The following is a 14179-nucleotide window of genomic DNA, read 5'->3' as shown; positions in this document are numbered from 1 at the left end:
AGAAACGCTTGTCTAAAGCCGCTCAGGGTTAGGAAGAAAATACAGTAGACTAATACAAGAATCACTGAATCACTTTTTAATTTAAAAAGAGGTATTAACTGTTATATCTCAGGGGAACAGAGAAATATAAAACTGGTAAATAAGTACTGGCACATGCCCCCCCCCCCCTTTACAGAAGTATCGTACTATTAAAAACACCAGAGCTCACTACAAGTCTACTGCTGCTTTCTTAGGTTATAGGCAAAAAAGAAAATCAAAGACTGTCCTTGCATGAATAATGAAGATCCTAAGCGCCAAAAGCAGTAAGCAACTCGCTCCAAAATCCTGAAGTCAAGACAGCTGAGGCACTGAATTCTTTATGGAAAAGATCAGAGATAACTAAAACCAGCTCCTAATTAGTGTCTCAAATTAGGAGAACTGTTCCAGGTCAAGAACAAATTAAAACAAGAATAGAACTTGTTATGGCTTCGCTGCAATAACCTGGAAGGGATATCATAATGCAGGTCACTGACACCCTAGGGTATATTATTTGACCACAGACTAATTTTAAGCTCCCAAGTACATTATAGTAGCACAATATCTCCATTGTAAGGCTCAGTAAAAGCTAAGGCACTAAAACTCTCCCCTCCCTACTGGGAGATTCCAGGCAAGAGATCAATGCCTTCACTACAAAAAGTCACCCCCAGGGCCCTGAACAGGGGTCAATCGTTCCTACACAATAAAATGGAATTTTTAGACCATGCATTAACATGGTGGATGCATTCAAAATCTTCCAATTCTCCAAATTTGCAGTGTAGATACTTTCCCATAAATGAAATCTTCTCAGAACTGCAGTATGTGAAACCCATCTCGATTAGGTACTCAAAAGCAAGCACCAGGTCTTATCTAGAGATATTACCTACATCCATATCTTGCACTGTAACAGATGCCAGTCGGTCCCAGCTGGTTTGCAGCAATATTGCTAGTATGAAGCCATAAAACCTCCCAGGACACATAGCTATCCAATTAAGTTGACTTTCAAGCAGCTGTTTGGAAGCTGGCTTCTTCTGGCAAAGCTATAAAAGCAAAGGCAGTCTTCACCTCAGACCTCCCATTTAATCAGTGGCAAGACAGAACAAAAATATAGCTCCATACAGAAGACAGAAGAATCACTAATTGAGATAAACTAGAATAGTCTCAAGGCCAACACTCAAGCTTTTCATGAGGGTTGTTTCATTTTAAAAATGTCTCAGGTTTTTTGCTTATCTCCACAAATGCACTTATTAAGAACATAGAAACCCCCTCGGTGGCTTGGTATAATGCTAACGCAGGAAACAAATGGTAAGCATCCACAACGGAGGAAGGCTGTACCACAGCCATCCCATAAGGGATCCCATACAGCTTCACCCGTCACCTGAGAAGGTGACAGAGGGGTGAAGTGGAACTTTGCCAAGACAGAGTTAGTGTACACAAACTTTAAAACTGATGAGTCGTGCTGGTAACTTTAAATGCTAAGAGACCAACTAATAAGTGTGAGATCAAATGTGGTATGCAAAGGAACATATATGAGGCAAAAACGAGACCCAAACCCCCTAGAACTCTAACTACACAAAGCTGTAGGCTTTAAACTATCATTCTGCAGGAAATACCCTGGAATGATAGGGGTGGTAATCTGAAAACAAAATCAGAAACATTACCTAAGTGTTAAGAAAGAATTAAAAACAAAGCAAAGATTCAATGCTGTAGATCTGTACTGTCTCACTCTCTCTGAGCACCTATACTCAGCCCAGCTCAAAAAATTCAACAATGAAAAGGAAGCAACACAGATACAGTACGGAATGACTACCGCAGTATACAAAACCTCCCTCAGAAGAAAAAGCAATAAAGACAAGACATTTGCAAATCTTCTCCCCCTGAGTACAGGGAGAGAGATTATCCTACGAGCTCTCACAAGGGGAGAGGGACAGAAGATGGGGAAAAAAATGAAATTACCAGGTAGTGTGTTAGCATGACTTTAGAGCGCTGAGTGCCTCACCAGCTACAGCCACACAAGAGCTCCATCTAGTCCAGGCTCTAATGGCAAATAATACAGATATTTAGAGTAAACGAACATTATCTGTGTAAAGAGTTTTCTATTACTTTTGATCATGAAAATTGTACATAATTTGCTTCAGGTGGCAACTGCTCCCAAGAAGATACAGAGCAGTATTTTAACATCACGAAGGTTAGAATTTACTTCCACAAGAAAAAACCTCTAACACAGAATCCATTATAAAGGTACAACACATTTCATGTTACCTGTGGCAATGAACAGTGAGGAGGAGAAAGCTGACTACTATGGGTAGCTGGGAACATGACAAGGACCACGTAAAAAGATCATGCCTAATGGTGGTGCTGATAAAAGTTGCCAAACCCAAGCACGCCCTTGGAGTGTTACTTGTTTCCTGCATCAGGACACCAACAGGATCCTCTTCCCCCCATCACCCTTAGTCATTTAGGATTTTTTGGGACTGTGACTGAGGGAAAGCAAAGCGGTTTTCCAAGATTAGGTATGGCCAGGCTTCTCATTTTGACTCTAATCCTGAGCAAGAACAGCTAAATCCAGTTAGAGTCTAAACAAACTTTAGAACTAAGTGTAAGTGAGTTTAAAGTCCTCACAGAGCAAACAAAGGAGCCCCAAAGGATCTAGCACTACATCCTCATGGGATATATACTTTCACTGCTAATCTGCAAGTCACCTAAGTCACCCATGGGTAGATTTTGGTAGCTGACGAAACTACAGAGTGGCTGTTTTATCAGCATAAGGCCTTATGTTTAATATCTTCAGCTTTTTGGAAAGTCAAAAATAATCTTTCTTCTAAAGAAAAACTACAGGGAACTTATTACTCATAAAGCAAGTAACATCAATAGTTATCTAATCCTACAGCACCATCACACGTTTGTAATCCAAACAGGAGTCAGGTGGGATGAAACAAGTTTGTCAAGGAAAAGAAAAATCAAAAAAGTTTATAGAAACATCAGAAGCCTCTTTTTACCTGTGCTCTTCCTTTTTATATTATCTAAATAGACTGAATGAAGGTAACAGCTCAGAAGATTTACAGATACAAGCTGTAAAGGAAGGGGCAGAAGCCAGGAAAGCCGAGTCAACTATTATCAGTTTGGTTATCTCATCGTTTTTAAGGCCTGTGAAGAGAGTTCCTGGTTTCATTCAGGGTCTTCCTAGGTAAGTCACAATAGTCTTCATCCATCCATCCTGGCAGAGACCAAGTTAGGCTCTTACCCTAAAAGGCAGTTTTCAGGGAAAATCAAGGACTGCATCATTTGCTGCTGAAGGGTAAGAAAGTATCAAGACAGCTTCATGCTTGAAAAGAGTTTAAGCACCTTGATACAAATGGTCAAAACTGACAAATCCATGGATTAGCTTTTGACAAACTACAGTGTCACTAGAGGAAAGGTAGAAGCATTACTGCAAAATATATTTTAAGAAACAAGGACAAAAGTGAAGGCAAGGAGAAAGCAGAAGTTGCTTCTGCTTCTTCCATTCCAGAGGTCAGAAGAGAGCCCCAACTGCCACAGTCCCCGCTTTACCGCTTCCAGGGTTAAGGATGCATCTTTACAAAGTACTCAAGGACATGCAAGACAAAACACAAACATAAAATACATACAATTTAGCTGCTGGATACATGCACAACAGGTTTTCCTGATACTGCCTCAAGAAGGCATGTTTTTCAAGCTGATGTTCATCTCACCAAAATTCAAGTGCTGTTTGACAGCAAGGTTGGGAAAAGCAACATTTTAAATGCTGAATTTCACCTCTTAAAGGGTTCAATCTAGTTGTCTCCACTATATTTTTCTCCCTGCATTTATTTCTTGTGTTCCCCTGCAACTGTGGAACAAACTTCAAGCACTTGTTTGTTTTTCTATCCAAAGAATTTGGGAGGTTTCCCTGATTAGTTACGCCCCCAAGTAGTAGTAAAGATTAGAACACAAGACCCGAACTACACAGGAGCTCAGGAAAAAGCCCTTAAGCCAAATTGCCAGATTTTCCAGAAGAACTAGGAAAAGATGAACACTTCTACAGCTTCAAATCCTTCCTAGCATTCTGAAATACACTTAATTCTGGAATCAAAACATAGCTTTTCAAGCAGACCATAGTTTATTATTAACAGCAGAAAGCGAAAACCAGATCAAATAGTTAAAATATTTCATGTTTATGGCTAAGTGAAGATATCAGAAGATATAACACTCATAAATAGACTGCATATAAGGATTTAGAATGGAAAAACCTACTCAAACTCAGCAAGAGTTGCATGGCTTAAAATTTAGTACCAATTTCTCATAAACCAGAGGGCTGACTAGGTTAGACCACAAGCTTCTGCACTAGCTGAGCTGCTACGATTAGTGGAACCTGCTGGCTCATACATAACTCATGAAGAATTCCCCCCTTTCCTCCCAAGGGAAACAATTTTGCATAACTGCAGCACTTTTTTTTCCCCCCAGATGTAAACCTGTAGAGTTTTAGTACAAGTTAGAGCAAGAAGTAGGTTGGCTCAGTGCAGAAAGTATGAATTCCAGAGACAAATTATTTAAATAAGAGGTTTTAGAGAATAACTGTATAATTACAGTTTAGCTGAACTGAAAGAAAAGCTTTTTGCTTTCTGCATGAGGTCCAGCTGCAGTGGAGCCAACACGCAGCTCGTGACAGAGTGTGCGTGCTGACACGAACGCCTGCAACGAAGCGAAGTTCAGCAGGTACAAACAGAACAAATCTAAGGATCCTCTTTCTATATTTTATTTATAAAGGTCAGTAATGTTTGAACATCATAATTATAAATTAATTACTCTACCAAGACTGACAATCTGCTTCCTAGACAAAAATAGCTGTCCTAACTGTTGCCCTGTCCCAATCACCATGCTGCCCTGCCCCCATGGGATGGGGAGGACAACTGATACAAGGCATCTTCAGTAGCAGGACCGTCTTCCTGCTTCCGAAGCCTCAACAACTGAAAACAAAAGGATCTAAGATCAGGTACAGAAATTCAAACAAGCGATCATAAGTAGAAAAAAGTCTCTTAGGCTATTCAAGACTTTTTTTAAAGGGGTTTTTATTTAATATCTAAAGAAAAGAGCTTTTTTTTAAGTAAAAAAGAATACAAGCTGAGGAAAATTATAAACAGAACCATTTAAAATGCAAATTTCAGATTCATCTAGTAACTAATCAGGAAGTATTGTAGAGTAGCATCTGGGTTTCAGGAATATAATAAATATCCTAAAAATAATTACCTTGAGCAGTTTTGGAGACAGTCAGTTCACTTTTTCCTCTATTAGAGCTCAGCTGTACAATCCCATGTGTTTAGCACATGTCACCACGAAAAACACATTTTAAAGTTTGTTAAACCAATTCTCACTTGAGCTGGCAGATGGTGGCACCAATCACGCAGATAAGACATGGGAACAAGTTCAGGCTCCACGGCATACAGTCTGCTTCGCAACCATTTCTCCATTTCATTTGAACATCCACTCCTGTGAGGTGCTACAAGATGACTTCAAAGTTGAAGGCATGTGCCACTCATGATCAGTGCTTAAATATTCAGCAACAGGGCACAAGCCTAGAACGTGACAAACAGAACTGCAGCTTGAAGCTTGACAGATTGAGATCCACAGTGCTGTTGAGCCATCCAAAAAGAGATATTTGAGGGAAAGAAAGAACTTTATACAGTGTTCCTTGCACTGTAGGTAAGGCAAAAAAAGCCACAAAGTATTTTCCTATTTTTTTTTTCCTAAGACCTCAAGGATCTAAAACACATTTGTATTTCGCTGTGTATACACTAGTCACTGATGTTTGCCCAGCTTGGGAGAAAATGTCAACTGCCACTGCAGAGCCAGCAAAGGAAATGAAAGAGCAAGAAGTGCCGTGGGATAAAGCTGCAGATAAGAACCTGTGTACCAAACAACCGCATTATCAGTTTGCCAATCTGCATAGAAATGCAGAATGCATACAATTCACCTACTCATTTGCATTTTGCATTTTCAGAGAAAACTGGAAACGACAGACATTGAAGGCAGCCTTCCTAACAAAAACCTTAGATAAAGCAAGTAACAAATAAAGCACTGAGACCTACTGCCTCTTTTCACTTCTGCTCTGGTGAAATGGATTTATACAAAAGCTCCATTTCTAGTCCATAAAGATTAGGCATCAGAGGAAGAACAGATGTATCTCCTTGCTCGCTTTTCTACCTAGACATTAAGTTCTCAAGCCCCAGCTTTATCTCTCTGGCTAGCACCTTTCCCTCCAGCGCTGGAAGAAGTGGGGGCAGGAGGGCAGAAAGGAAATATGCATATCCTTTGCCACGCATCTTGCTAATTAACACCTTCCAAGTAGCTAGCCTGGGCATTAAGGGATCATACCCGGTCCACAGAAATAAGCAAAGGCTAAGAATTCATCCAGAGTTTCACTAAGTCTTATGAATCATGCTGAATCTCAGAACGCCATTATCATTATCTCCTGCAGCTATATGCAAGCTAATTTTCAGCTAGCTGGACTACAGTCCAATCTCTGACTGCACAGTGACAAACCCTCAATTCTTGGTGCAGAGGGTGCACCACGCCACCCTGTTCCACCTGTGCTTTAACAGCGTGCTGCTGTCACACCTGGAAAGGACATTCAGCGGCACAGACCAGAAGTAGTGAGAAGCTACATACACACAGGAAAAACTCAAAATTAATCTCAATTATTTCATGTACAATGCCAAATCTTTTGCTGGTGGCCTGTTATGTGAATGGCTTTAAATATGTTGTTGTTTTTTGTTTATTGTTATGGTTCTAGAACTAGCTTTGGTTTTTCAAAGTTTTCAGACCTATATAAATAAAAGTATTAACAACTTAGCAAAGATTTTAATTCAGAGGTAACCAGCAAGTATGGAAAACTGACAGCATTGGTATAATAGCCTTAAAATAATTCAACAGTTCAGCCCCACAGCAATTGTGAAAACGTACTCATGTTGTCTTTAGTAGTTCTTCCGGTTTAGATTAATTCACCAAACACGATGAATTTTACAATACACTGCTTCCTTCTTGCTCAAAGTGAGATTGTGAGATTTTGGCTCCAGTGTTGTTAGGGGACTTACACTTAATTTTACGTCATTTTCAAAGCAATAGAATTAGTTTTGCCCAGAACATTTTTTTTCCTGAGGTTTAGGCTTCAGTTATTGATTTCTGGTACATAGCCACCAGCCAGTGATAACTTTAAAGCACACAGGATTTTATGAAGGGGTAACGCAGTTCACTGTTTATGTTATTACTCACACAGATTGGCTTCCTTATCTCCCCTTGCTTAGCTGGATTCTTATTGATTAGAGTAAGAAATCAGAAAAGCCTGAATTTCACAACAGCCTGGCTCCTGCTCCTCCCCCCAGTTAACAGGGCTCTGCTCATAAACCAGGGAGCCATGGTTACTACACTCATGACACGCTTGATCCTTTATGCATGTCACAAGAAGTCATAATCCCTCTTCTCTTCCCTCTACTGAGATCAAACTTTTACCATTTTCATTGAATAAAATAATCAAAGTTGGTCCATTAATGCCTGGGATGTCCCTCAGAGTAACTGATTTTGTCTGAAATTCTCAGACACCCTCTCATCAAATATCACAGGAGAAACACTGAATTGAACAGGAGAGAGGTTTTTGTGTTGCCAGGAGATAACAACAAAAAACATCACGTGGGTTGCAGGAACAAGCAGATTAAATAATTTAGCAAGCCAAAAGGTGATTTTTCTGATATGCCTATGAAAACTTTTCACACGGCTGTGACACCAGTCCCATCAAAAGCTGGACCTCAGAGAGAAACTGCAACAGCACTCCCGTTAATCTGGCAAAAGGCAGCTGCAACTTCAAATTAGCATCATTTCCCCTGGTTATACCAGAATGCAATACATGTTAAGTCAACACAATAAAATTAGCTAAAGTGGCTACTAGCTTTAATCAGAGCCTCGTCTGACATTCTGAACTCCAGAAGGCTTCAGGTAGTACGCTGCATTCAAGAGCTCATTTTTTTTCTCCTTTTAGCGACAACTTTAAATAATCATCACAAATAGCTCCTAAAAAAATGTCATTTTTAAGGAGGAATTTATTTACTCCTCCAGAAGCTGGCAATTACCTCAGACCTTCAGTCTGCAGTGCTTTATGTGTATATCTTCTGCACAGAGACAACTTCAGCAACGCAATCTTGCTCCAAGTGGCTTTGTGCTCTTTTACCAGTGCAGAACACAAGCATTTTTCCCCTTCTGTGCACACACACCTCGTGAAGGTTAGGTAGTTCCTCCCCACAAGCCTTACCCTGATGCCTAGGGAAGTTGGCTGATAAAAAGCATCCCACCTTCTGGCTACTACCATACATTAAGGGAACAATATTTGAGAGTTCATAGTAAAAACATAGGCACTGAACAGTTTGTGATAGACCAGGAGAAGAACAAAACCTCTTATAGCTACAATTTTAAAGAGATCCTGCTACGCACTTTGTGAGTCTCTAATTTTCTGACAGTTTTGTTCTCTCAGATCACAATACTGGTGACGTACCGATGACATGACCTTCACTCAAGGACACCTGCCAAGGAACACGACCTTAGCACACCTTTACAAATCAATCGTCACGTACCAGGGAGTTGCCACTCGCAGCAAAGTCAGAATAACGTAGGTTGGAAGGGCCTCTAGGAGTCACCCAATTCAGCCTGGTGCTCAAAGCAAGTCTACTCAGATTGCTCAAGGACTTGTCTGGAGAGCTCCAAGGATAGGGATTCCACAGCTTCGAGGCAACCTGTTCTAATATTTGACCTATTTCACTAGAAAGCACCCAGTGCTTGCATTACGCATAAACTGCTGATTCAGAAAACTGTTTTGCACATATTAAAAACATCAAGACTACACTGAGTCCATCCCCTGACAAAAAATTGGGAAGATGAAGGGGATGCATAGGAAGAAACGGAGAAGGATGAGAGTGAAGACAATTCCACCCATAACAGGAAAAAAAATCTCTGCATTACCCTTCTGCAAGCCATGCATTTCAACTCTCTATCACAGACACCGCTACGAAATGGCCAATGCAGGTGAGGTAAAAGACAAGGGACAAGGAAGACGAGAAGGGAGGCCATGCTGCCTTTGGTCATCACACCCCTGCCTCTGTTCAAAACTGTTTCATTGCCTACAGACAGAAAAATGGTTTTCATGCAGGAACTGAAAATGCCATCTCAGCATCAACTGTTTGCAAACAATCCTGTGAAAAACAACAGAAAGAAAATACATCCGGTGGTAAACAATCACGTGAACAGAACCTGAGGTGACAAGTGTTCAGAGTAGGACAAAAATCTTGACTTTGCTGAATGGAATTCTCAAATAATCAATTCCTACCAAGGAATTCCTTCTTTTAGTATATAGGGAAGCTGGTTTGCGTGTCCCACAAAGTCAGAATCCCCAAATTAAAGCTGATAAAGGTCCTCTACTTAAAGCGCCATCTGAATAATTTTACTCATAAAGAGCCAGTCAGTACCCCTGAATTATGCTGACCACCACTGAAAACAGGAACTTATTTACTTCTTCAGAAGATCACTTTCCAGCTATGCCTCAACCCTGGGAAAGAAGAAGGAAAAAGAGGAAACGGAGCAGTGGTGTGTGTGCATGTGTGTGTATAAATATATATATTTTTTAAATAAATCCAATATTCAGGATATTCATGAATGATTAGTGATTTTGTAATACCAATGCAGAACAGTTATCAGAGTACCATCATATTAAATTGTACACTTCAGATTAGATGGAAGAAGAATAGAGCGAAGAGGCCTTGGCTAGTTGTATCAGATGATTTTTCTATTCTTCCCACTCTACTCTTGCCAAACCACCAGCAAACATCAGCACACTTTAGGTCTGGACACTTGCCAGCTAGCACAAAGGCCAACAAAGCAGAAGCTGCTAGAAATACATTAGTTTTTGGGGACACAGAACTTGAACGACAAATATATACAGAAACTGAAGTTAATTAGTCTCAACATCAACAAACACAGCAAGTGAAAGGGGAAAAGACTGAAAAAGGATCGTGACAGCTGTCAGCTACTCGAAGTAAAAGAGTAAATCAAAATTTCAAGCAGGAATCCTTCAAACTTTTTTTTTCTTTTTAAATAATGGGACAGGCTGGCTTCACACCTTTGATGGGATCGGTCACTAACACGTTTTGTGAAGCTGCCACCCAGTACATGAAAAAAAAGGTGATCTTGAAAGCTGCAGCACTGTACTACAATCGGAGGACACAGAAGGGAACAGCAACCTTTCCTTCCTTTGGGAAAAGCTAGGCAAGTAGCATTTAGCCTATTAAAAGCTTTAAAGCAAGCTGTCAGTTTGTATCTCCTGAATGGCAATACCACACACTGCTGGAGAATCACTAAACAAAAGAGTATCAGGATCCAATGTACTGCCAGGGTTACAAAATTATAGAAGCTGCTTTTACCATGTATTGCCCACAAAAGAAAAGGCCAAGCACTTTTCCTCTTCACTCAGCTGTTTTACAATTGCAAGTCAAAGGTCAACTATCTTCACTCACTTCTGGATCCCGGCCACAAGATTACTAACAACCAGCCTAATGGCTCCAGTTCAAATGCTGTTCAATCAAGTCCAGAATCTGTGGGCACGCAGCAATAATGGCACCATGACATCATAGCCAAGTTATCCGCTGAAATCAGATGGAGTCAGGCAGCGTGCATCTTTGCCTTCTCTCCCCACAGACAGAAACATGAACTTTTAAGGAGTGGGAAGTAAAGGGTTATAGATTTTGTTCTTTCCTTAGCATAGTTAAGGTGTAACGTTTCTCTACAAAACAATTTTTTGCCATCCTGTTACATCCCAAATTACCTTGACTTTCCAAAGCTGCGTAAACACCAGCCTTAGTAGAAATCTTCACTAGGCATGTGAAGTTATGCGTGTGCCTCAAAGGATATTTAAACACTGAAGTGTGCAGCTGCATTCAACATCCTACAAGTTTATTTCTCTTCCGTCACTCATTTGAAGGCAGCAGGATTGACTTAATAAATCAGACTGATCACGAGGCACGCAAATGGGATACCCTGAGACTTCTCAGTCATGAGTGAAGTACTAACAAAACAGATCTGGCATGCCTGATGAAAATTAATTTCCACAAACTGAAATGCTTTTGAAGTGGACCAGACTTTCAAAATGACAATTTACCACAGAAGCTTGTCAGCCTGAATAAAATGAACTGTAACAATTCTAATAGTTGTTGGCTTATTTCTCTGAAGTCTGCCAGCTTTATACAGAGAACCTTCCCACACCACACAAACTCACTACGACTGCATGCTGAAAAAAGATCCCTGAAACTCTTGGATCTTCCAGTAACTTTAGCGATGATCTTGAGCAAATCATCATTTCTAGGCCTCAGTTTACTCATCTATGAAGTAAATATGTAAAATGTGCATTTTCAGAATATAAGCAAAAAAGAAATAAAAATTTTGTGAACTGCTCATCGTAGATTTGCGGAAGTATTCAGCCTAGGTTTTGTGTAGAGTAGGAAAATCCCTGTATTCTAGGAAAAATACAGTGATTAATGTAAGTGCATACGTATCGGCATGTTTCTACTATCATGACAGAATTTGTATCTATGAGATGACATCAAGTGGCCAAGATTCAAGCACATTTTACTACAAGCAGCAGTTTTAGTACAGACAAAACATTCAGAAGTCTAAAAAGTTATTTTCCCTTTAATTCTTATGGAGGAAAATATTTTTAAATGAATACAAACATTACACAAGACATTTCTCATGTACTTCAGCAAACACCTATGCCAAACTAGCTCAAAATAATGAAGAATACACTTTAAAATAAACTGTACTTCACTATATTTATGTTTTCCTTCCTGTTCAGCACTTTCTACAAGCTTACTTCAGCTGTGCCCTTCTTCAAATACACTATAAAAGCCAAGGGCAGCTAGTAGTGACCCAAAATAGAAAAATCATTGTTAGGTTATCACAAAAGAAATCTAGCGTTTTGAAGTTTTGAACGTTTAAAAACGGCAAAAGGTTATTACATGCACATGGGAATTGAGGTGTGCAGATCTAACAGGCATTTTTAGGTCAATTATGGGCCAGGGATGTGGAAGACACATACAGATGCAATTATTCTAAGAGAACAATTTCAAAGCAGGATACATTCTTGCTGCCATTATCAACAGCCACACGATATTACTGCATTTCTAACAGTCACATTTTGTTATTGAAATACCAGCTCTAGAAGACGTATATTAAGTGTATACGTAGAGGACTTTTTCCAACTTATCTTAAAATAGTAGCTAAATCAAGCCCTTCTCTCGTAAAAATGTTGAGCAGATGAGTAATCGCATTGAGGTCTGCAGGAGTTGATTTGTCAGCATGCACAAAGTTACAGCCTTACGTCTGCAAGATAGGCACCTCTCAAAGCAGTTTCTACTCAAAGCATTTTAGAAAGCAGCATCTTAAAATACTTGAATAGTAAATGCATCACACTAGGAAGGTGAGCCCATCTTTTACATTTACAGAGAAATACTGACTCTGAATGAAACTCCATTAATACACTCTGCAATAATGCTCTTACTACTTGGAAGCAACACAGCTCAGAACTATGCTTTGCTGAGAACAAATCATTATGGGGTTTATGTTTTACTTCCTCCACAACCAAAATTTTGGGCTTGTTCTGTGTGTTATTTTAATTACAGTCTTAGAAACTCTGGTGTTTCTCAAATTCTAAAGATGAATTCTTAAAGCCTTTGATAAATTGAAAGAACTATAGACCAAAATTCCTCTAATGCACTCCAACATCCACTTCCATCTGCACAGATCCATTAAATATTCAGTCATAAGCTTATCACTTGAGTTCATCAGGTCTGAAGATAAAATTCAGCACCATTATTTGGCAGAGTGATGCTAAATGATTACCTACTGAGAAATAATCTAATCACAATTCTTTGATACTGGAATCTTTGGCAGAAGTCAAAGGAAAGGAGCACCAAACTGATCTTGAATACACTGAAGGGCATCCTCACAGAGAAAGGAACTCAGTGCAGAGCCCGCTGTCTTGTACTTCTTCTTATTCGCCACAGTGTTTAAGACTGAGTTTTCAAATATTCCAGGCTCAGAAGAGAAGAGAGACTTTGGGATGTATGCTTAACACAGCAACAGAACAGCATCTCCTGCTTTTAAAGAGGTCAGACTGGGCTCGAGGAAACGTTTAGGTACCCTATTAAAAGGAGCTGGCAATCGCTGGGGACTCAGCAGAGGGACAGGAAGCGACTCACGAGACTGAGGAGCCGAAAAGCCGAGGGCCAGAGCGCGAACCCCGAGCCCTTCCCCTCCACTCACCTTAAGGATATCTCCCCGTTTGAAGCTCAGCTCGTCATCCGCCGTGGCTTTGAAGTCGTACTTGGCGATGGCTTCCATGCTGGGGCTGGGGCTGCGGCTCCCGGTGGGAAGGAAGCGCTCCCCGCAGCCTTCGCGGCTGCTCCCGGCTCAGCCCTCCCGCGGCCCGGCTCCGTCCGAGGCTCCGGCGCCGCCTGGCGCATACAGGAGAGGCTGGGGGTCGATCCGCCCTAGAGGGGGAGGAAGAGACGGGCCATTAGGGGGAAGTGGCACGGAGCGAGGGCCGGGGCCGCGCCCAGAGCCTCTCCCCTCCGCCCGGCGCGGCTCGGCCGCCGCTTCCTCCCCTTCCCTCCCGCAGGCCCGGCTCGCCGAGTGACACGGCCCGCGGCCAATGGCCGGCAGGAGCCCGGGAGGCGGCCCCGGGGAGCCCGGGCAGGGGCTGGGGCAGGGCCCGGCCCCCCTCCCGCCCGGCGGAGCCCCGGGGAGAGCCGCCCCCGGAGCCCCCCGGGGGAGCAGGGCGAAGCGCAGGGCTCGCAGCACGGTGGGCAGGCACCGGAGGGGCAGCCCGCTCGCTACGCCACGGCAGGCACACGCGGTTTACACCCGCTGGTTTTCTTTTTTTCTCTTTTTTTTTTTTTTTTTCCATTCATACAGCTCGTATCGATTTGAATATGAGTGAGATAAAGCAAAGATACTGCTCTTGGTTCTCGGCAAGAAATGGCTAGCAAAAAGTGCCCTGAAAGAATAAACACGTAGACAAAGTCAGGGCTCGGTCTGACATAAAAGCAACCTTCCTGAAATTCCAGCGTCTTGA

At 41.5% G+C, this 14179-nt stretch overlaps 1 protein-coding gene across 1 annotated transcript in view; it reads right to left on the bottom strand.

The window, feature by feature from the left end:
- GRB2 (growth factor receptor bound protein 2) overlaps window positions 1-14179 on the bottom strand; it is a 51394-nt gene that overhangs the window by 32590 nt on the left and 4625 nt on the right. The window contains exon 2 of the mRNA XM_083805641.1: window positions 13369-13595. Coding sequence (XP_083661767.1) covers window positions 13369-13446 — 78 coding nt within the window. The 5' untranslated portion in view covers window positions 13447-13595. The remainder of the gene's footprint in view (window positions 1-13368; window positions 13596-14179) is intronic.

Source organism: Anser anser, assembly GCF_964211835.1.
Source record: "Anser anser genome assembly, chromosome: 19".
Lineage (NCBI taxonomy): Eukaryota > Metazoa > Chordata > Aves > Anseriformes > Anatidae > Anser > Anser anser.
Note: the sequence above shows the minus strand (reverse complement) of the source record. Positions and strands in the feature narration are given on the sequence as shown.